Consider the following 23926-nt stretch of genomic DNA (forward strand, 5'->3'; position numbering starts at 1 on the left):
AGCTGGCCCTGGGCATGCCGTGTACTCATTTGTTCTGACGTTGTTGACAGTTTAGAGTGCATTTTCTGAATATCTAGGAGGTGACTGGGGTAGGGTGATAGCTAATAGGTTTGGGAATCATTAATCTCAGAATGGTTTTTAGTGTCAGGTGCTAAAGCTTGGTTATAAGTCCTGGGATTTTTCAGTATAAAGCAAGAAATGTGCTGGGAAGGTGGCGCATGGCTATAATCCCAGCTACTTGGGAGACAGAGGCAGGAGGATCTTGAGTTCAAGGCCTCAAGTGGAAAGACCTTGTAATCCTAGCTACTCAGGAGGATCAAGGTTCGAAGCCAGCCTGGGCAAAGAGTTTGAGAAACCCTATCTCGAAAAAACCCATCACAAAAAAGGGCTGGTAGAGTGGTAGAAGGTGTAGGTCCTGAGTTCAAATCCCAATACTGCAAAATAATTAAAAAGCTGGTGGGTGGCTTACTTCTGTAAATCCTAGCTACTCAGGAGGCAGAGATCAGGAGGACCGGGGTTCAAAGCCAGCAAATAGTTCTCAAGACCCGATCTGGAGAAAACCCTTCATGAAAAAGGGAAAAAGGGCTAGCAAAGTGGCTCAAGTGGTAAGCGCCTGCCTAGCAAGTAGCAGGCCCTGAATGCAAGCCCAATAAGAAAATAAATAAATCTCAGTGGTGGAGTACTTGCCTAGCACGCTCAAGGTCTCGGGTTCAATCCCCAGGACTAAAAACAAAAGCAAGAAACGTCAGTTGGGGGATGTAGCTCTGGGTTCTAATACTGGGGTCAATCCTCAGCATCACAAAAAGAGAGAGCGAGGGGACAAGGGAGTATCAACACAGTGATGACTAAATAGTTAGGACAGTCATCACCCTTTATCCCTTAATGGAAATTATGTTTCCTGGATTTTTTTTTCAGTACTGGGGTTTGAACTCAGGGCTTCACGCTTGTGAGCCAGGGGCTATATGACTTCAGCCCTTTTCTTGGCTCATTTCCACATTTGAATGACTGTACATGTTAACAGCTCCTGCATTTTGTGGTCAATTGCATATTCTTATGAAGAAAATCCATCAATTCATTCTCCTTAGGATCTGGGCTTCCATCTCCTTTACAGACTGAAGTGAAGGCTGAGAGGGTAGAAGCATCAATCTTTAGGACCCCTGTATGTAAAGATTTGATCTGGGTTAATCGCCTATGTTTTGTTTTTGGTTTTGTTTTTTTCTGCAAAGAACAGGAGTTGTTGCTCCAGTGCAAGGAACCGCATTCGACCTGAGAAAACCAATGGAGCTGGGACAACACCTGCAGGAGTTCCACCTCCATGGCTTTGACCACAATTTCTGTCTGAAGGGGTCCAAAGAAAAGCGTTTTTGTGCAAGGTCAGGTACTTTTCACTTACTGCTTCTTTGGGGATAAGAGACACCAACTCCTATTTGAGGAGCTTCTCCCTGGCCACATCAATACTAATCACTTTGTGACAAGGGACCAAGCACCACCTCCCATGCCACAGGTGAACGCCATGGCATCAGTCCATCCTACCCCGCCTGCCACTGTCCCTGGGCTCCCTCCCCATCTCTGTCTGTTCTTCAAGGCCATTTTCTGTCAGGAGCCCTTATTCCCCAATTGGCCACCTTTGCCTTCCCTGACCTCCAAGAGTGCTTTATACCTTCCCAGTCTGTGGCTTATGCCCTGCCCACACCTGCATGGGATTGGAGGCTGCCCTTCCTTTGCATCCCTTACCAACCCAGCCACCAACTGGGTAGACATTTGTCCTCAATCCCTCTCCTTCTCACACCTAACACCATGCTTGGTACTAGCAAGTGTAATCAATCCATATTTGTAGAATCGATGGATTTAAAGGCAGCGGAAAAAATGATTCAAACTTTAATAGAAACAGAAAGGACTTTACAAACCTTCTGTCTCAGAGCTCCAGCACCAAGGCCCACACTGTGTTCCTCCCACTAAAGCCATCTTCCTGTCTTGAACACAGCCTGAGCAAAAAGTGCCATCTCAACAAACAAGCTGGGTGTGGTGGTACACACTATAATCACAGATACTCAGGAGGCAGAGGTAGTAGGATCACAGTCCAAGGCCAGCCCCAGGTAAAAACAGGAGACCCTATTTTAAAAATAACTAAAGCAAAAGAAGGGCTCAAGTGGTACAGCACTTGCCTACCATGCTTGAGGGCCTAGGTTCCATCCCCAGCATCACACAAAAAAATCTCAGCCCTTCCAAGATTCTAGAACTGCCTCTCTCCAACCTGGCTGCTCTCTCCCGACACCATCCTTCTAGTTGCCTGGGGTCAGTCTGTTTGGCCAGTCCCCAAGGATCAAGATCTGAGTGAGAAGGTGCTCCAAGGATCCTGAAAACCACTCACTTGTGTCTCACCCATGATGCAGCAAGAGTCTACACCATGCCCTTCCTGCCTTTGTCTGCTCCATGCTTCTGCTCATTCTGTAGCTGGCTCTGTTTCTGTCACTGAGCCACTGCCCAGCACCTGCCCTCCCTGACTGCTTTTCTGCCCTAGCCTCACCTCTGGCTTGCATTAATCCCCAGGGTGTATCATGCTGGAAGCGGGCGGGTACTTGAAGTGTATACCACCCAGCCTGGCGTTCAGTTTTACACGGGTAACTTCCTGGATGGCACACTGAAGGGCAAGAGCGGAGCCGTCTATGCCAAGCACTCAGGTTTCTGCCTAGAGACCCAGAACTGGCCTGATGCAGTCAACCAGGTAAAGCTGGCTTATCACAGTGGTGTTAAATCCAAGGTCACACTGTACGACAGGTTATGACATTCATCTCAGGCTGTATGATTCAAAAATCCGTGTTTGTTCTTGTCAGTACCCACTCGTTTTCTGCAAGCACACTTGCAGCAGAACCTCCATATATTATCTTCCTTTTACTCTCTCATAACTTTCTTTCCTGGGTGTTACTTAGAGCAATGCTCCTCAGTACAGCCCATCCTTAAGAAGCTTGCACTTAAGCTGGGGGTGTGGCTCAAGTAACACAGCACCTGTCTAGCAAGCACGAAGCCCCGAGTTCAAACTCTGGTACCACCCAAAAAAAAAAAGCTTGCACTTGTACCAGAATATAAATCAGCATCTTGCTTCCTCCATCAAGCCTTGCTTTGACAAGTTAGCCTGGTGATGTTAATCTGAGTTCTGCCTCATGTTCATCTCACTGTAACCAGTTTAATACACCATTCCCACACCAGCACCAGTCCACAGAGCACTGGTCTAGCCTGTGTGACCTGGGCTGGTAGGGTTTAACTGTGCTTTTTCCCCTTCACAGCCCCATTTCCCTCCTGTGCTGCTGAGGCCTGGGGAGGAATATGACCACACCACCTGGTTCAAGTTCTCTGTGGCTTAAGAAGAGTGAAGATACAACCTGGTCTAGGGCCAGGCTGGCATCTTCTCGCAGCCTGCCTCTTTTCCAGAGTGGGGGAAGATTTGATTTGAAAGTGATCCTGTGCATTCAGTCATGCAGATGGTAGCTATTGTGATAATCAGCCTGAATACTGATTTTCTTTCCCAATGACCAGCAGTAGTGTCTGTGCAGTTCAGAAGCAAGTGAGTCAACCCCCAGTATCATGGTGCTTGGGGCTCTGGTATTGCAGGCACCATCTTTCCTCGCTACCCTGCTCTTTTCTACTTCTCCCCCTTCCTTTCTTTGATGCTGCTCTGCTTTTCTGTCTCCTCCTCCTATACCTCAAACCACCCACCAGCAGCCAGGATCTGAATTCATGTTATGTACATTCAAGTGCCCTTCTTTGCCTCTACCTCAGTTCTGCAGTGCAATTCTGAGGGTCACCAAAGGGCAGAAAGGGATGAGGCCCCTGCTCCAACTATTAGAGCTGGTCTTTCTTTACAGATTGACTTTTGTAAGCATTAGGATGAGTTGAGTTGTCTTCTGAGCCACAGAGGTAATATGACTTAAAAGTCCTGGGAATGTAGATTTCCTGCCTTCAGTATTAGCTGAGAAAGCCCAGACTAACCAAGGTATGGGAAGAAAAGCGGGTATTAGAGACAGGAGCTCAGTGAGGAGATCATCTCACCTGTCCAGGCACAGGGAGGGTGCTTCACATAGGGGCAGATATTATGAGGCTGGAAGCTACTTTTCCTGGACAAATCATAAATGACAGCTTAGGCTGGTGATTTTATACTATCATCTAGTACAATCGAAATAAAATCAATGTCTGCATCTTCAGAAGACTTCAGTTTCTTTATGTATATGTTCTGGATTCTGTGGGAGTGTTTTGGTTGGCTGGCTGTTTTTTTTGTTTTTGTTTTTCTGCATTGGTACTGGGGTTTTGACTCTGGGCCTCCTACTTGCCAGGCAGGCACTCTGCTTCCTGAGCCATGAGAGAGATAATAATGGCATTGATAGATGGGGAATTTCTACCTGATCACCACTGGTAGAAACCTGAGTTAATGCAACTTTGTTGGAGGCAAGTTTGATAGAATATTGACAAACTTGTGGAATCCATCAATTCCCTACCTAGAAATCCGCCGTATAGAAATACTAGCATAATGCGTAAAGACCAGGGTTTCCATTAAAACCTAATCATTAATGAAAAAATTTAAAACTACCTCATAACATTAATAGGAATGGGCACATTATAATTCATACAGCAGGATACTATGTGGTCATTAAGAAGGATGAGGTCAAATAGGTACAGAATGTGTTTTACAAAACCTTCCATATAGGAGTAAAGTCTGGAGGGGTATTCTAAACTACTAACCATGATCTCTGAGCAGTAGAATCTGGACAGAAAGAGAAAACTTTCACTTTTTACTTATTGGTATAGTATGACTTGCCAAAAACATCTTCTTTTTGCAATCTGAAAGTTTAAATCATCAAAATTGTTTTCTAATACTTTCAAACTTGTAGAAAAGTTGCCAGAATACAAAAACTCCCATATGCCCTTCTTATTCAGATCCCATTCAAATTCTACCACCTGTCTCAATAGGGTCGAATCTGGGTTGGGGATGTGGCTCTTGGCATGTGCAAGGCCTGGGGTGACTTCCAGCACTACAAAAAAGGTATGTGTGAGGGTCCAATCCAGAATCACAAATTGTCTATCTTCAATTTCCTTCCATCTAGCACAACTCCTCAGTCTTCTCTTGTTATGACCATATATTTTTGAGGACTGCAGGACGGTTATTTGCAGACTGTCCCTCCATTGGGACATTGTTATTTCCCCATCATCAGATTCAGGAACCTCACAGAAATGCTGTACTTCTTAAACTGCAGTCCGTCAGGTGGTGCAGTGCTCAGGTGTCTTCTCACCAGTCAAGTTGGCTTTGTCCAACTGATGTGGACTAAGTATGGTGCTGTTCACAGGTCTCCCTACTCTAAAATTACCAATTTGTACATTAGCCAAGAGGTCTCAGAGGTAAAACACTAGCTGACTGTACCCCATGTGCCAGTTTCATTATTTTACTTTTTCAATGCAGGACCTTATATTTAAGGCCCCAGAGATTTAGGAAAATAACAGAGGAGAAAATATTTTCTTATCACAAGGAAGCCAAACTACAAATTCGTTCTCAATTTAATGTTCTCTAGATATGAAAACATAATTTTCAGCCAAATACTGTTTTCCTCTACTCTGAAAAAAATTACTTTATACTAAGCGAAGTCTACAGTAGCCCACCCAAGTAAGGATATTCCCTTGTAGGGCACTGAAAGAAGTTATTGATATTTCAATTAAGTTTGTGTTTATGAAAGAAAGTGACAAGGCTAAATTTGTCAAAGTGTTAAACTGATGAAAACAAAAATTCAGAGAAATTTTATGTGAAAGCAGCCAATCTGTCCTTTGTCATGAAACACCCCCAGTAGAAAACTATGCTTGAGAAGACTTCCTACATGGTACGAGACATGCAGAATGTGACAGCAGCCTGGGAGCATGACTGGCATTTTATGATGAAATCATTGAAGTTCTCAGCAAGAAATCAGATATTACAAGTAACTTGTAATATTAAAATAATTGCACAAATATTTTGGTAAACTCTAAGATACAATTCCAGCACTCAGTAGGCTGAAGGATCGAAAATTCAATGCCAATCTGGGCAACACAAGAATATCCTATCTCAAAACCAAACAACCAACCAAACAATATGACTAAGATGTTATACCATGAAAGGTGAACTATTGTGGCTGAGGTGATCAATGGCAGTCCAATCTGGTAGTGTCAAATACTTGACACTGGGACAAGGGCTTGCACCAAACAAACATGGACTAGTTTACAACCAGTAGGACATGAACTACAGGTGGCTCCATTTCAAAGACCCGAGCCTGCAGTAGACACCATGAGCAAAGCTCACCCTCCCAACCTAGGAAAAAAAAAGCAAATTATTGAAGTTAAATAGTGGCAGACACATCCAAGGAATCTTGCATGGATTTGCTCTCTTTATGAATCTTTCAAAAGATGAATGTGTGAATTCGGCAACTAGTGGTGATCTGAGGAAATAGGACCATCATTTTCGAAGCCCTGGAATGAATACAACAGTGGCTGCTCAGCAGAGAAAGCCTGTCTCCTCTCTGACAGACCCATTTTTTAGTACACTGTAAAACTCAGGTCATCTAATGCTGGGCATGGTGATGTCTGCCTGTAATCCCAGCACCTGGGAGGCTGACACGGGAGGCCTGCCTGGGCTACATAGCATGACCTTGTCTCAAAAACAAAGTAACAAAAAAATCAAAAGCAAGAGCCAAGGAGGCAGAGACAGAAGAATCCAGAGTCCAAGACCAGCCTGGGCAAAGGTAATGAGAAACAAAAACAGGATGGAGGATGGAGAAAGCTAGGGGCATGGCTCAAGTGGTACCCTCCCCCTGAAAAAAAATAAGACCCAACAACTATATGCTGTTATATGCTATTTACAGAGGCTTACCTTAGATGCCAAAACACACAAGCTGAAAATAAATGGCTGGAAAAGATATCATAAGAGATCATAAGAGATGGAATTGCTATCTAAATATCAAATCAAATACTGTAAGAAATTACAAGACAGATGATGTTTCATAATTACAAAAAGGATTGACACATTAGCAAGATATAACAATTATAAATTGATGTGTATACCTACTAAGCCTTCAGGTGCTTATAAGCAGTAACTGTGGATCAAAGATATAAAATAAAGATTGTATATAAAAAACTGGAGAAGGTAGTAAGAAGAGATAAGTATGATTAAAATACATTATATACATGTATGGAAATATCACTTAGCACAAATAAGCTAATGAAGATTTTTTTAAAAAGTGGTAATTGAAGCCAGAGGCTATGCCTGGAGTTGCCTTAGCACTGGGCATAACTTCCTAGTTGTTAAATACTGCTTCAATTTTTAAGATTAGTATTTCTTTGAGCACAGTGACCTCTACTGGTGCCTGTTTCATAGAAAGGTTCCATGAGGTCATTGGTTAGGGGGGCTCAGAGAAACCTAAGGGGTACGTATAGAACTCTCCCTGCTGCTTTAATGGCAATAAACCATGTTAATCCAAGAACTAGGAGTCTAGAGCAATGGTTTTCAATCTTAGTTGTATATAGGACCAGAGTGATTTTTACACTATTAATGTCTAGTCATCTTGGTGGCTTTTACTTTGTTAGAATGTTTTTAAACTCTCTGGATAATCCTAGTACACAACCAGGAATGAGAACCACTGCCCTAGACAAAAATCTTTCCCCATTTTCATTATATTCACCAATGCTGTGCTAACTACATAAATGCCTTTAGGTAGAATTTACTCACAAAGCCCTTCCTCCCATGAGTCATGAGTCCTCCAGGGCTAGGGATGAGGCTTAGGAGTAGAGTACGCCACACACACAATGTCTTCCAAACCAGAAATATGTCTTGGCAAACTAACCCTGGCAACCATAGCAAGAATCTTGGCCTCCAAGATCTCTGAAGATAATTATTCTGAAGATTGTAAAGTTGAAGATATATTTCTAAACCCAGGGGTTAGCAGGTATTTTCTATAAAATGAAAACGAGTAAATGCTTTAGGTTTTGTGGTACTTAAGTCTGTTTTAATGACTCACTTCTGCTACTATAGACAAAAAGTCATGGACAATAGGTAAACAAACGATTGTGGTTATGTTCCAATACAGCTTTAAAGATTCTACAATTTGAATTTCACGTCTAGAAATGTTATACTTTTGTTTTTGAGACAGGGTCTCACTGTGTAACCCAGGCTTGCCTTGGTCTTCTGAGTGCTGGGATTACAGGCGAGTACCACAATACCTGGCTTGCTTTTGATTTTTCAACTAATTGAAAAATGTAAAACTGATTTTAGCTCATTAGTTATATGAAAGCAGAAACAAGCTAAATCTGCTCATAATCTGCAGGCCATAACTTAGCAGTGGTTGTACAAAGAAAAAAAGCACTTTTGTTTTCTCAACACTTCTGATACCAGCTGTGTTTCCACACGTACCAAACAAGGCAATTTTTGCAGCAGATAGTGTCCCTCTTTTTTTGAAGAGGGGCAGACTCAGGGCCTTCATGCTTGCAAAGCCAGTGTTCTACCACTTAAGTCGCACCTCTAGTCCATTTTGCTCTGGTTATTTTGGAGATGGGGGTCTCTCAAACTATTTGCCCAGACTGGCCTCAAACTGCCATCCTCCTAATCTCAGCCTCCCAAGTAGCTAAAATTACAGGCATGACCCACCAGCGCCTGGCCCTCTTAATTCCTACACAAGTCCCACAAGACTCCCCTCTACTTCAGGCACCCATGGAAAAGTAGCAGGTTGTGACCTATACTGTCTATAATCAAGAGTTTCCAGGACACTCTCCTTGGGTTTGCTTAATTTGCCAGAACTGCTCACAACACTCAGGGAAACACTTTACTTACAAAAGATACAAATGAATGGCTAGATGGGAGAAGTGCATAAGGCAATGCATGTGCACACCAATCTCCAGGCATCACTGAGCATTCAGTTGTGTGCAAGTTCTCTCACCCTGTCCTTTAGGGATTTTATGGAGGCCTTATTACATAAGCATAATTGATTAAATCACTGGCACTGGTGGCTAATGTAACCTCCTGCCCCTCTACCCTCCCTGGAGGTTGGGAGATGGGCTGAAAGTCTCTCCCCTCTAAGTATGCCTTGGTCTTTCCAGTGACCAGTCCCCAAATTGAAGCAACCTAAGGGTCCCCAACCAGCAGTCAACTTATTAGCATTAACAACCTTACCACTATGGACATCCAAGGGTTTTGGAAGGGCTTTATAAGTTTTTTGCCAGGACGTGGAAGAAAAAATTAAATATGTATCACACAATAATCACACAGGTCTAAACAAAAAGCAAGGTATAAACATTAAAGCACGGTATACTCATTGGCAAAGGGGCAGTGCACTCCTTACAGATGCCCATAGGCCCTAGTGATGGTCCTCCTGACAGGCTGTGGTAAATTAGCCCCATCTACCCTGCATGTATTTTCTTTATGGACACACTTTACATGATCTGAGACCATGTTGTTTTCTACTTCCAGCTACCTGGGGGGCAGAAGCAGGAGGATCCAGAGCACAAAGCCAGCCCAGGCAAAGTTAGTGAGATCCTATTTCCAAAACTAAAACAAAAGAGCTAGAGGTATACCTCAAGTGGTAGAGCCCTGGATTTAATCCCCAGTACCACACAAAACATACTGCAATACCATTTTTCAGTTCAAGATTCATAAAAATCAGCACGTTTGATAGCTCACCATATAGGCAATAGTACAGGGAAACAGGCGCTTCTGTCTACCACCACCAGGACAAACTAACAATACCCAAATTACCATCAAATTCTATAACCCAGTAATATAACTTCTAGGGATTATCCTAGAAAACACATGTTCACCTGTGCACCGAAGCACTATACAAAGGTAATTACTGCAAAGCAGCAATGTAATTACAAACAACCCTCATATCCATCAATTGGGAACTTGTTAATTCCTGTTACTCCTTTCCTCAAAAACCCTCCAGGATACAGACAACCCCATTAAAAAATGGGCCATAGATAGACCCTTCACAAAGCAAAGGAACAGATGACAGAAATAAATCAGGATAAAAACATATCCATTAGAATGGGCAAAACCCAGAATATGGACACTGAGTACTTGGGAGTGATATGGGACATCAGGCACTCTCATTCATTGCTGGTGGGAATGCAAAATGGTACAGCCTCTTTGGAAGACAACTCAGTTTCTTATAAAACTAAACATATTCTTACCACATAATCCAATCATGCTCCTTGGTGTTTATCTGGAGTTGAACTTATGTCCACACCAAAATCCCACATGGCAGCTTTATTCACAATTACCTAACTTGGAAGTAACCAAGACATCTTCAGTAGGTAAACGAAACTGTGTAGACCATCCAGACAAATCAATGTTCAGCACCAAAAAGAAATGAACTATCAAGCCATCAAAAGCATGGGATTTAGATGCCTATTACTAGGTGGGAAAAGGCCAATCTGAAAAGGTTACATACTTATCATATGACAACCTGGGAAAAGCAAAACAATGGAGACAGTAAAAAAAGGAGTGGTTGCCAGGGGTTGGTAGGGAAAGATGAAGTCATCTTCTAGCAACAGAACTACTCTATATCATAATGGTGGAAACATGTCATTATACATTATACATAGAATGTACAACCCTGTGAGTAAGCCTAAATAAACTTTAACTGTAGGTTTATCAATTATAACAAATATCCACTCTAAGTTGTTGATGTTGAAGGAATGTATGTAGGTGTGGGGACAGGCAGCATGCATGTGGGATATCTTGTACTTTCCTCTCAATTTTGCTGTGAACTGTACCAAAAAAAAAAAAAAATCTTTAGGTCTGGGGGCATGGCTCAAGTGGTAGAGTCCTGCTTACCAAGTGCAAGGCTCCCCAAGTACTGAAAGAAAAAAACAAACTTTAAAAATATTAAAAACCTTCAAGGGAAAAAAGCGGATCCTTCCCAAGATCTACAGAGGTTCAGTATGTTCTTATATCCTGCCCCACCCTCCCTTTCTTATGTTCTCTTCCCACTCTCCCTTATATTCACTTCATATTAGAATCCTTTCTCTTCCAACATCCCAAACTACTGAAGGGCCTTTGTACTTACTGTGGCCCCAACTGTAACTTTCCCCAGAAGTCAGCACTGCTTACTCCCTCCGTTTGGTCAACCCCTCACAAAATAGCCTCATACCCTCCCTCTCACCTTGTTTTGTTACTATCTGTATCACTTATTACCCACCTAATATCTATTCATCTCTCTCCACAACTTAAGTTCCATGAAAATAAGAATCTGGTCACTTGTGCACCCCAAGGCATACTGCACACTGAAAGGGCACAAAAGTTCACTGCATATAAATTAAGCAATTCCAGTCAACTAAAATAGAAACGCAACATATAAAAATGAGCAAGTACCATTTTTACTTACATGTAAAGATTCCAAAGATATTAAATCAGAAAAGCAAAGTGTTTATACTACATTTTTGTGTTATAAAATATCAGATGCCAGGAACCAGTGGCTCACACCTGTAATTCTAGCTACTCAGGAGACAGAGATCAGGAGGATCATGGTTCAGTGTAAGCCTGGGCAGAAAGTTCGAGACCCTATCTCAAAAAAACATCCCAAAAGGGCTGGTAGAGTGGCTGAAAGTGAAGGCCCCGAGTTCAAACCCTAGTACCACAAAAGAAATTATCAGTGCTGGAGGCGTGGCTCAAGTGGTAGAACACAAGCCTAGCCTAGCAAATGTGAAATCCTGAGTTCAAACCCCAGCGCCACAGAAGAAAAATCTCTGTATACTTGCTTACATAGTTCATCTCACTATCCAGCAGGCTACATAACTGGTAACGATAGCTGCCTCTTGAAGAAAATCAGGAGCTGAGTCAGAAATAAGGAGCCTTCTCACTGTATATACCGTTAAGTCAAAAATGAAATAGAAAACAGGTTGGGCCAATGGAAAAACAAAAGCACACTATGTCTGAGAAGAGGCTGTGAGAGTTAAGTCCAGAAACATAAAAGCTAACAGTACCAAAAAGAATAGGATTATAGGATATTTTATTTTCTGATTTTTTCTAGGTCTTTTTTTTTTTTTTTGCACAATACTTGTTTCAACTCAGGGACTCACATTTGCTAAGCAGGTGGCCTACTTCTTGAGCCACACCTCCAGCCTTCTTTTGTCTTAAAGGTGCTTTATTGAAAAGTGGGGGAAGGGAAAGAGAAGCCAGGCTCTAGTGACTCATGCCAGTAATCCTAGCTTCTTAGGAGGTTGAGATTGGGAGAATTGCCAGCCATTAAGAGGCCAATTCAGGCAAATAGTTTGAGACCATCTCCAAAACAACCAGAGCAAAATGGACCGGGTGTGGCTCAAGCAGTAGAGCAGCAGCTTTGCAAGTTCAAATCCCAGTCCCATGTAAAAAAAAAAAAAGATAGCTGGGCATGGTAGTGCACACCAGAGTAGTTCCAACTACTCAAGAGGATGAGGCAAAATCACTTGAACCCCAGTAATCGCAGAACAGCCTAGTAACATAGCAAGACCCAGACAGGTTTGAAACCACAGGTAGGATTTATGAAACTCCCTACTTCCCACCAGGTGAATTTAGTCAGACTGCTGACTAAATTAGCAATCTTGAGTCCTGTTCTGTAAAGTGGTGATAAAAACACTATTATCACTATGGAGGCTAAATTTATGATTTTGACAATTCCACTAAAGTAAACAGACAAATGTGAAAAACTCACATTTGCTGTTTTTACCTGACTTGGTCTGCTGCAATCATGGTCAAAACAATTACTTCCTACAAGCTTTGAAATTGCCTGAAGTTCTGAGCTGGGCACAGTGCACACACCAAACACCAGGACTGCAGCAGACAAAAACAGGAGGGTTTCAAAAAAATCAAAAATTGTGGTTTTTTTATAATGAAGTATCCAATCTATTTCACCCTTATTTTTGGTTCTCATCACCCTCTACTCCAAAACCAGCCTTGTATAGTACTTTTTGCCTGATCTTTCCAGCTATGTATGCATTCAACTTCTAGATTATGCATTTGCCATTTTCCTTCACTTTCTACAACTTTTTGCCAGTTTATCAGGTTTATACCTTCCAGTCCAGTCCTATAGAAAGATCATGTTCTTTTATATGTCCATAGTCCAGATGAAAATCAAAATCCAACCCCACTTTACCAATCTCAAACTGATGTTATTTCAATACCTCCTCAGTATTCTGTCTTCAGTAGAGTACAAATCAAAATAGCACCATTGTCACTTAATAGTTCAATGAGGAATCATCACTGAGGACAGGGTATGCAATATTTATTCCTCTATGCCAAGTAAAATAGCCAAAATACGTCTTTAAAAGTGCTCAACACATGCATGATTAGCTACCAATCATGCTAGACTGAAAATTTTAAATGAATATAGAGCAGCACTTTTCAAGTCAGTAATGATCAATTTAAAACTAAGCAGTCACAATGATTTAGAACAGGGAAAAAGCATCGTTTTGATGTAAAGTACAAAACAAAAGGGTCAAGTTGCACTTGAATACTAAAGCTGCTGACCAATACTCCCTTCTCTCTAAGGGTAGCAGAACTGTTTCTGAAAACCCTTTTAACTCTACCCCTACTTCATTAGCATTATCTTTTCAGACTGATTTCTAGAATGCTACTTGTTACCCACCCTTAAAAGCTACAGAATTGATTTGTACTTTTGGCTCAGAGCCCAGACTTCCAAAAATTGAGTATGAGGATTATTTATTCAATCTCTGCAGATTTATTGTTGAGCAAACTTATCTTTATATAATACAGAACAATTAAAGCTAACCAAGTGCAACAGATAAATAAGCCTGCCAATTACAGTTTTATACCAACCATGTTGTCATATTCCAAAAACAAAGAATCCAAATGATTTCCAACATAATAGTGATCACTCACTCAGACCACCAAATTTGAGGCAGACCAATATTCTCAAATGGCAATACTATCCAATGTTTTTGTTGAAAAAGCCTAAGAAAATGTTCATTTTCTTAGGGCAGATTCCTGTACTTTTGTTTTCACACCAAGGTTAGAGAATATAGTAAAAAGCTTGTCCAGAAAACTCTCAAAAGTAACTGTTACTGCCCTATTATACTTACTTAACATTTAAAGTCTGAACAAGAACGTACTGGCTATACCATTCTAAGCTCTACCAGACACTACCAAAAAAACTTAGTTATATATGAAGTGTTGGTAAATGTGTAAGATTTACAAACTGTGTTAGTCTCATTAACATTAAATTAACAACTTTACTTTGTACCAGCTTGGCAAAATAGGAGGATGAATGTTGGTTGTCAGGAACTGCAAAATCTAGCTTGGATATTAATCTTTGCACAGAGTAAGGCAATCCATTCAAAGGAATAGAAGTGTATCTGGACTGGAAAATTTTGCAAAGCTGGTTTACAATGTTTTGTTCCAAATTCAAACAAGTCCTCAAACATGCATTTTTTAAATATAAAGTTGGCTGTTTGAAAGCAAAGAATCAAAAGAACATTGAGTAGAAACCATCCCCGTTTAATAACCTGAAACCTTCAATTAGCTACTTTACAGCCTCCAGAAATCAGTTTCTCCCAATACCACATTTACTTTCAGTAAACTTTGCTTTGTTCCTGCCATGCTCATTTATAGGTAAATCAGTGGTCCCTCTAGCTTGACAGACTGTGAGATCATTAGTTTGGAAATATCTAGTAACACCAAACTTCAAATAGTCTAGGGATTTGTTATGATGCATTCATGCTATTACAGGGGACTCAAGATCATCTTACCCAAAGCTGCAAGGGTAAAATGGGATTTTCAAAGTCCCTTAAGATCCTGACCAAGTGTTAGGTATAGATCAGTTAATGATGTTCAAGACTTAACACCATTAAACTTCAAATGTCTGTATAAATATGGTTAATAACAATTATCAAGTCTGACACCTGATGTTTACCAAATCGGAAAGTATTAATATTGCACACAAATCAAAATACTAGTTAGAAACATTTTATTTAAATGTGCCAAATAAAAACCCACATTTTCAGACCATAAGATGTTAATACATTCAACAAAAACATTATCTTACTGCTGTGAATTTACAGAGTAATAATCCAGATTGATTTTGATTAGATGGTTGAAAAATCCTCCCTAGGTCACACTTTACAGACATCACAAAATCCCTTATAATAATGTAAACAAAATAACTTTTCCCTAAAAGGTGAACTTGAGAACTTCAGTCCATTCTTTCAGGACTTGCACTTCTGCGTGGACTTCCTGATGGGGAACGACTAAAAAGAAAAACATTAGGTTTGGAACCAATTAGTGTCTACTGAAACTTAACTTTTCTCATGTACACGTCAAGGAAACTCAGTATTTCAATAAATTCAAAGGTACTAAATTCACAAGTAGGAGTGATTTATGAATATCTGGTGTTTTTGTTCTTGTTAAATGATTAGGCTTTTAAATACTGCTCGTGTCAAAACTGCAACAGAACTACTCAAAAAGGTTTGTTTGGTCATTAATAATGGACCACTGAGCAGAAAGTAATTTTAGTTCCAAAATTAGAACTATTTTGCAAGATCTGCTTTTCCTCATGTTGACACTTCTTTTTCATTTGTTGTCCATGAGGAAAAAAAAAGATTGTTTCTTAGCATGAAACTTCTACTAGGGTTCACAGAACTTAATAATCATCTCAACAGTTTTATTAAATATTTCCAACAAAAGCATTAACTGATGTTGAAGAAGGAAAGGCAATCATTTCAGAAACTTAATACCTAATCTATACAGCACCAATTTTCCAAAGAGCTCAAAGACTGCTATAGGCAGTAAGCAAATTCTGCAGAGGCCACACTTGATAAAGATTTGGCAAAACCATTTAGCTTACCTTCTTTTTGGAGATGGAGATCTGGACTTTGATCGGCTGTCAAAACATGAGAAATTCTATTAAGAGAAAGTACTAACCAATCCCTTTTTCTTATTGTCGTAACACATAAAACCCCCAAATTACACTAAGTGTAAAATGTCAAGACCATTATGTAACTTTAGAGCTACCAGAGATTGCTTTAAAAAAAAGGCCAATCTTCCAAAAACTGCTTTTCATAAATTAAACTGCTATATAATCATGGTTCATCTTTTACATTCTGCACATTTATCTCAGAATGCTTCTCCATGCACCTACCAGTTCTAACAAGGGCCTCTTACCCCCAAAGCTATAAACTTCTCTTAACATTCCTTCCTCTAGGAAGCCAGCCAATAATAGGCCACATATAAATGAAGTTCTTATTTGGATTAAAGTACTTTTTTTTGCGACTAACACCTAGGCTTTGAAAAACACTTGAAATTTAAACAATCCAACACTTTGAACTCTTTGGATATTGGTGCCATATAACTAAGAACATCTAATCAGATTTTTTACCCTACCTGCTTCTTGGTCGTGAAAGAGACCTGGACCTTGATCTTGATCTCGAACGGGATCTTAATAAAGAAAGGTAAAAATTCAATTACACACACCAATTAGTCCATTTGAATTCCTTTATTACAGAGTACCTTATTAGATAGGTTAAGAACAGAGGAGCTAAAACTAAGGAAGACACACAATTCTTGCCTTTTCTAAGATAGGACAAATAAGCTGAGTTCCTTGTATTTACAAAGAACCATCATTTCAACTACCTGCTTCTATCATACTCAACTGGTTACTGCTCCCATTCAGGATTAATTCTCATTCTCAAACACCTTAATATCCAAGGTTTTTCATCCAAGACTGGTAAGGCTTGATTTTAAAGAGATCACATTAACTCTCACAGGCCACACAGCCCTCAAACAAGACTTTAGCTCTTCATGTAATAAAACACCCATGAAAAGAAAGCCACCATTGGGTAAGGCTTTATTCTTAGCTCACAAGAGTGTTTTGATTTTAGTCAATTAATCCCCAAGGACAACCTTCCAGGGTCTCCATGATTCCAAAAACCAGTCTAGTGGTTCTTGTCAGAAACCAGGAGTCACCATCTTTTGGAACTGAACTAACAACATAATCTGACATCAGAAAAGTTCACAGCAACACATCTACCCAGAGTATTCACTGGAATGACTTGTTGCTTTTGACCCTCCTCTACCACAAGCCTTAAAATTCCTGGTTGTGCTTTACACTCATAATAAATCATGTATAAATTCCTTTCATTTTGCTGAACCAGTCTCACTATATTGCAATCTGGTCTGAACTCCTGGACTCAAGTAATCCAATTGTCTCAGCCTCCCAAGTGCTGAGATTAGAGGTCACACCACACCTGTTATAACTTTTACATTTCAAGTATTTTCTTAAGTATCTTATTTGGATTATGTCTTTAAGATACTCCACTGTGCAGTCATTAAGATGTGACAATCCAACTACAAGTAAGGAGGAAGAAACTGTTACATACTGGAAATACCTCGATCCTTTTATAGAACCAGACCTAGATCTTCTGAGTGAAGCCGATCTCGATCTACGAAGAGACACCGATCTTGATCGTCGAGGAGATGCTGATCTTGACCTAAAAAATTATAAGAAATTTAAGTCCATCTCTAAACAGTTATTTTCCATTTGTTAAGATGTGAATTATACAAGATTTCTCACCTCCGTCCCCTGCTCCTGCTGCGTGAGCGAGAATATCGCCTTCCTCTGGATCGAGAATGTGATCTAGACCGTGACCTAGTTTTCAAGTTAGAAAAATACAGAATATTAGATGACAACTCATTTTTAGAGTTTGTGTGCCTTTGCTGAAATCAAATCTCAAAACTATTTAAAATTTAGTGTCTCATTTGGAAATAAACTCTGGGCCTATTAGTTTTTTTTTTTTTTTTACTACCTAAAAAAAGATTTGTTAAAAGCTGAATTACAACTTAGAATTACATAATATAAAACACCATAATGTGTATTTAAAATAAACCTTGCAAGTTTGCAGGTCGACCCTCTTTGGCCCATGGTCTAGTAGTAGGTCTAGTAGATCTAGCCGATCTAGAAGTATCTATAGCCGATCGCTGCATCTAGATGTTTTCTTCAATCTAACGACGATCAAACTGACAGCCAAAAGAGCCAGGTGAGGCTTGATTGACGCAAGAAGATTTTTCTAGTTGGGAATGTGGTCAATCTGGTGTTCCTCTTTCTAAAGCGGAGGGGGCCCCAATTGTAAGCCAAATTTACTGTTACGGCGATCACCGTCTCAAATTTTCTGCCCTTTAAAGAATAAGGTGAAGCTAGGTGTAGATGACTCGAGGGGATCTGGCCTCTTATGCTGATCACCTCAAGGTCTAGGAGGATCTTAATTGTCGGATTTGCAAGGCGCCTCAGCATGATATCATAAGGCTCGTGACATTCTGAATCAAGGCGACTGACTCAAACGAAGAAACCTGAAAGGTTTTGATCAGGTTGATTATTAATATATTAACATTTTTAATTAAAACAAAAATTGTAAAATACACCTGTACAATTAACATTCAAGTTTATAGAAAAACACTAGTTTCTGCCTTGCTAATAAAAGAATTACTTTGATTAACTAGAATACCAACCATTCCTTTATTAATTAAATACCTGCTTCTTCTTCGTCGGCTATAGCGATGACAATCATAAGCATAATGTCCCTTTTCGCCACACTCATAGCATCTATCATTGGGATCAAAGGGACGTCGGGCAGGTGGTCTATCAAAACGAGATCTCCGAGGCATGCCTGTTGATAGTTCAACCCTCACTCGAGAACCACAAATCACCCTATAAAACATAGTAAAATTCTACAGTTAAAAACAGATGTATGACTTCGTTACTTACAAGAACTCTTTAAACCACTCTCCCCCTTCACAAGCTTTGGCTCTCTTTACTAAGCACCTTTGCTATCTTCTTTAACCTTCAGTTCTCAAGCAGGTAACATGACCAAGTATTTAAAGTCTCCAAACTGTAGAATACAAGAGTGGCCCCTAGCTCACTACCTAGCACACAGGAAAATTCTAATTAAAGTTTCGTAGCTAACAGCTCACTTACTTCCCATCCAGTCCTCGTACTGCGTCTTCTGCATCTCTAGGATCTTCAAATTCCACAAAGGCAAATCCCGGAGGATTTCTGGCAATCCACACAGTTCTTAAGGGACCATAGTAACTGAAAGCCCTTTCTAACTCTCCTTTGCCAGCACCAGTTCCCAGGTTACCAACATACACCTTGGTTTCTGTTTAAAAATGGAAACAGGAAAAAAGAAAAAACACCAAGTTAGGCAAAGCTTGGCTCAGACTGAAACGAATTTTTGCCTTAAAACAAGCAGGCTACCCTTAGAATTTTGAAAAGTATTTTTTTGGAGGTGCTGGTAAACCCAGATTCTTGCTCATGCAAGTCTAGAGCTCCAGGACTACGCCAATTAAACCTCATGTTCGGGGCTAGAGCGTGCGCCACCCACGCCCGGCTTGTGTAAAGCACCGTCCGTGCTCTGTATAGAGGGCTAAATTCATTATGGAAGCCGGAAAAGCCCGCAAACTCCTCAAAAGCTAGGTTTACGCTGAGTTCTCAACATTCTTACGGGGCGAACCCTCCAAAACCCTGGCTGGACGCGCGGCGGGGCACCCTAGGCGGGCGGGCCCGGCGCCCCGCCCCCGAATCCCGGCAGCCCCGGGACCGCTGCAGGCGGGCGGGCCGGCGGTAGTGGCGGAGGCCCGCGGGCTGGGAACCCCGAGCAGGGCCGCGCCGGGCCCCGTCCTCCCCCGAGCCCCGGTCCCGGTCCCCGAGTCCGCGCTCAAGAAGGCTAAGGAAAAAAAAAAAACAAAAACAAAAAAACACCCGCCACAATCACGTCTCCATTCCCATTCGTCAAGTGTTTACCGAGAATGCGCGGCGTGCAGTAGCCACTTTCGTTCAGCCTCAGTTCCACCCCTGCACCACATCTGTCCGCCCCAGTGGCGGGAAAGCGCTGAGGAAATGCGCCACCACGGCCGTCAATGTGCGCAAAATGGCAGCCGCCGCCGAAGGCGGGGGGAGGGCGCGGGCGGACAACGCCAATATGGGCTAAGAGGACACCCAGATCCCCAACCGGGTCCGGCTGGTTAAAATGCCCAAAAACAAGGATCCCGGCACAGAAGCACACGCATCATCCCCCGTCTCCCTACAGCACCCCGCCCCCGCTGCCTCCGGCTTCGTATCGCGTGCGCCAGAGCCGCCATTACGCACGCGGAATAACCGTCTCCCAACCGCCTCGCCAACCCTTCGGCCTCGCAGTCCTCCCTGCATGCACGAACACCGTCCTTCATTGGGCCCTGGCCGCTTACCTCCTCCATACCGCCCGTATCGCGACATGTTGACTGGCCCGCGTGCTCTGCTCTTCGGCTCGCAGCGCCTGCGGCTCGAGTAGTACGGAAGTCGCTACGCACTCCCACTTGCCAACGGTCCCGGCGGCACTACAAGGAACAGTCCGGGTTCGCGCTTATATACGCAGCGGCTGGGAATTTTTTTTTTCTTCTTGCGCATGCGTAATCTGAACGTTCTGCGCGGCACAAAGGAGTTGGGCGGAAACAGTCGCGAAGCGGCGCGGAGGGAACTGAGAGATCGCGGGCGGAGGGATATGTTTCCATGGGAACTCCACGATCTCGCCTATAAACCTGTGGCCCTCCCAGCAGCATCCCTGTCCCTCCCTATCCCTGCCCCCTTTTCCTGAGCCCTCCTGGTCTTCCTTCCCTTCCCTCAACCCTTTCCTCTCCCCCTTTTATATTTTCCCCAACTAGGAACCCTCAGCGCTAGCAATCTTAGTACAGGTGCATTAGACCCGTCAATGAAAACCTAAAATTTAACTGCTCATGTTGCAGCTGTCGCCGACTTTCTGTTGGGGAACCTGGCCTAGTCGGATACTGTGATCTTTGAGGCTTATCAGAGGTAATCGCAAGTGTGCCCAGGATGAGAACTCCACGAACCCCGCCATTCTAAGTAATGGTCTTTGGACCACAGGCCTCATAAGGGGTGACGCCCCCAGGAACTCTTGGTAATTCCTCCCCGCCTTGCATCGACCCTCCTCCCGTCAGAACTAATCAACCGTTTGTCACCATGAATGCTTGGAGTCTAGGGAACAAAGGAATAGAGTTATGGAGGGTTTCCCTGGTTATATTGAAATTGTGACAAATCTTTAAATCCTTACAAGCACGTTAGTCAAAACCGATTCTTAAGTTATTTGCATCTGAAGCCCAAAGTAATTTATTCTTCCACTCTATTGTTTTCATTTTCGAATTGTAGTAACACATCTCGTGCACTAATACTACTTAGATCCGTAGAATCGAGACTTAGTCATCTTTGAGTGGAGATAGAAGCCTTACTGCTCAGTCACTGTATATATCAAATAACTGAAAGCCTTTTCTTTACATTAAAATTCATTTTCATTTATGCTCTGTATTGCCAGGCACCAGCTGTTTTTATCAACCTCAAAAAAAGAGAAAAAAATAGACATTGCATCATAAATATTTGGAATACACAGAGTTGGAAAAGTTACACATAAAAGAAGATTTTTTTTTTTTTTTTTTTTTTTTTTTTACGGTACTGGGGCTTGAACTCAGGGCCTTCATCTTGGGCCACTGCACCAGCCCTGTTTTTGTGAAAGGTTTTTTCAAGATAGGGTCTTGCGAAACTATTTCCCGGGCTGGCTTCCAACTGAGATCCTCCTGATCTCTGCCTCCTGAGTAGCTAGGATTACAGAAGTGAGCCACTGATGCCTGCAAAAGAGGAAATGCTTATGTACGTGTGTTTTTACCTTTTTCATCTGCTGTAGCTTAGTGTGTATAGGAGTGCAGAGTACAGGGAAGGAAGTCCTACCTGGTAATGGCCTCCAAGAAATGCTACAACTTTATATGTGTATATAGTTTTTCAAGTTTATCAAATTAGGAAAGAATTAGTCTGTCTCCAGAGAAATCTCTAGTAAGAAAATAGAAGTTGTATAGAATGTTTTATTTGTTCTCCTCAAATCTCACTGATTTCCCTTTTTAACAGAGTTTTTCCTACTTAACAGGATTCTTCTGAAAAGCTTTAAACGAATATTATAAAGATTTTATATACTGTCTGAAAAACAGAATATCAATTCTGTAAAGCCTCTAATTTGACTTTCTTCTATTAAGAATTCATGAATTTATGAAAATTACTGTTAGACTAGCATAGATAACTTATTGAAATATAGTGTTCATTCTACGACATAGCTCAAAATAGGGCTCAATAAATACTTTTGGGTATGAATACAAAGCCTATTGCACATAAAAAATTTCTAAGCAAATAATAATGCTTAGAAATGCTTAATAGTAATTAAGTTGGTTTCCCAACTTAATAAAGACTGCTTCAAATACTTAAAGGAAAAATAGAAACTATGGATGTAGCTCAGTGGTAGAGCATTTGCCTAGCATGCTAGCGAGGCCAGCATCACAAAAAAGGAAAAGAAAAAAGGAGGAAAAGAAGAAAGGAAGGAAGAGAGGGGGAGAGGAAGGGAAGGAAAGGAAAGAAAAAAAAGGTAAACCCTAACTGGCATACATACCTCTCTTGGAGACAGATATTTGATTACTAATTTCATATTATTTATCCCTATTAAGGCAGGACCAATTCTTGGCTAGAAAAATTAATAGTATTGTATACTATTTCCATACAGTGTTACATTGAATATTCTCTAAGAACACACAACCAATTCTTTTCACTAAATGTCAGTCCAAATCAGATTTTATTGTGCAGAGTACTTTTGTCCCTGGTGATTCTCTTTGAAATCAGTTTTACACATGTAATTTTCTACTGCTGGAGTTCTGTGTTAAGATTATGTTCCCAGAGTCAGTTTGAATGTGAAAACTTACTTAATTCAATTCAAGAAATATTTAAATATTTCCAAATATGAAATACTGAGTAATTCTCTACATGTTGTAGTTGGTAAGTCTTGCCAATATTTTTAGTTTAGGAAGGGAGAGTCATTCACAATCTTTTTCATCAGTTTTCAAAATTTATCTTCATTTCCTATATTCAATATTTCAGAGAAAGGTTTAAAAAAAAGTTCCTTTGTTGTTGGTATTTTTGTTTGTTTTTTGAAACAGGGGCTCTTATGTACACCAGGCTGGCCTGGAACTCACAGTCCTCCTGCTTCCACCTCCAGAGTGCTTCTTTCACCATTTTAGTTTCACTTTTAAGTTATTGTCACCATTTTAATTTTTTTTTTCTTTTTTGGTGCTACTGGGGTTTGAACTCAGGGCCTTGTGCTTGCTAGGCAGGCACTCTACCACTTGAGCCATTCTGCCAGCCTAGTACCTATTTTTAATATAAAAAGACATCTGTAATAAGTCTTTTAATATGTGTTTATGTATGTGCTATGAATATATGCTCTGTAGGTCAATCCAAAAAGCCAATACAATCCAATGGGTCAATCTAATACAGCTGTGCTTTTTCAACATTTCAGTATCATCTGACCCTGTTAGGAAATTCTGGGAAGGAAAAGTCTACAGAGGCATATTCATAATAATTCTTTCATCCTATACTGAAGCATGAGACATGGGGAGAGTAATAAGTATATATAATATATATTACATATTACTGAAATGTGTGGTTTAGGGCTGGAAAATCTAGGGAATTAGACTTCTAAGGATTTCTTGATTATATTTAAAAGTGTAGAACCATGAAATCCTCAAACCCTTAACCAATCAATTGAGCTGTTTCCTCTGTCAAGAAGGAATATTGATGAGAGGGACTTGGTCAAGCTGGAATCTTAACAAAGGAGCTACACTAGCTTGTACTTAGAGTTTAGCAATTTATTCAACCTCATCTTGAAAGGAGGAAGTCGTGTAGCTAGAAATATTCCAATTCTGAAAGTGGTGTACTTTTTTTACTATTATTATTTGGGTTTTTTGGTTTGGTTTTTTTGTTTTTTTTTTTTTTTTTTTTGAAACAGGGTCTCACTGAGTACCCCAGACCAGCCTAAAACTTGCTATGTAGCTGGGGCTGGCCTGGAACTCGAGATCTTC

General features: G+C 41.0%; 2 protein-coding genes across 5 annotated transcripts in view; one reads left to right on the forward strand and one right to left on the reverse strand.

Moving 5' to 3' along the window:
• Galm (galactose mutarotase) overlaps window positions 1-4202 on the forward strand; it is a 50980-nt gene extending 46778 nt beyond the window's left edge. The window contains exons 5-7 of the mRNA XM_020161987.2: window positions 1232-1373; window positions 2551-2725; window positions 3285-4202. Of these exons, the coding sequence (XP_020017576.2) occupies window positions 1232-1373; window positions 2551-2725; window positions 3285-3362 (395 nt within the window). The 3' untranslated portion in view covers window positions 3363-4202. The remainder of the gene's footprint in view (window positions 1-1231; window positions 1374-2550; window positions 2726-3284) is intronic.
• Window positions 4203-14946: 10744 nt separating this feature from the next.
• Window positions 14947-20390, reverse strand: Srsf7 (serine and arginine rich splicing factor 7). Of its 4 annotated transcripts, none has more exons than XM_020161984.2 (8): window positions 20231-20390; window positions 18963-19143; window positions 18519-18695; window positions 17565-17639; window positions 17380-17481; window positions 16376-16429; window positions 15840-15875; window positions 14947-15243 (listed from the first exon to the last, which is right to left on the reverse strand). In XM_020161984.2, the coding sequence occupies exons 1-8, from the start codon at window positions 20256-20258 to the stop codon at window positions 15189-15191; spliced, it is 708 nt and encodes a 235-aa protein (XP_020017573.1). In that variant the 5' UTR covers window positions 20259-20390; the 3' UTR covers window positions 14947-15188. The 4 variants fall into 4 exon arrangements, with proteins under 4 accessions (XP_020017573.1, XP_020017572.1, XP_020017575.1 ...); XM_020161983.2 differs by having other exon boundaries at window positions 17371-17481; XM_020161986.2 differs by lacking the exon at window positions 15840-15875.
• Window positions 20391-23926: the final 3536 nt, after the last annotated feature.

Source organism: Castor canadensis, chromosome 12 (genome assembly GCF_047511655.1).
Source record: "Castor canadensis chromosome 12, mCasCan1.hap1v2, whole genome shotgun sequence".
Lineage (NCBI taxonomy): Eukaryota > Metazoa > Chordata > Mammalia > Rodentia > Castoridae > Castor > Castor canadensis.

Coding starts and splice junctions, on each gene's coding strand:
- Srsf7 (XM_020161983.2), bottom strand. CDS start 20,258: ATGTCGCGATACGGGCGGTATGGAGGAG. Junction 17,482..17,564: donor AGCAGGAGCAGGGGACGGAG/GTGAGAAATCTT, acceptor ATAATTTTTTAG/GTCAAGATCAGCATCTCCTC. Junction 16,430..17,370: donor AAAGGATCGAGGTATTTCCA/GTATGTAACAGT, acceptor TTCTTTATTAAG/ATCCCGTTCGAGATCAAGAT.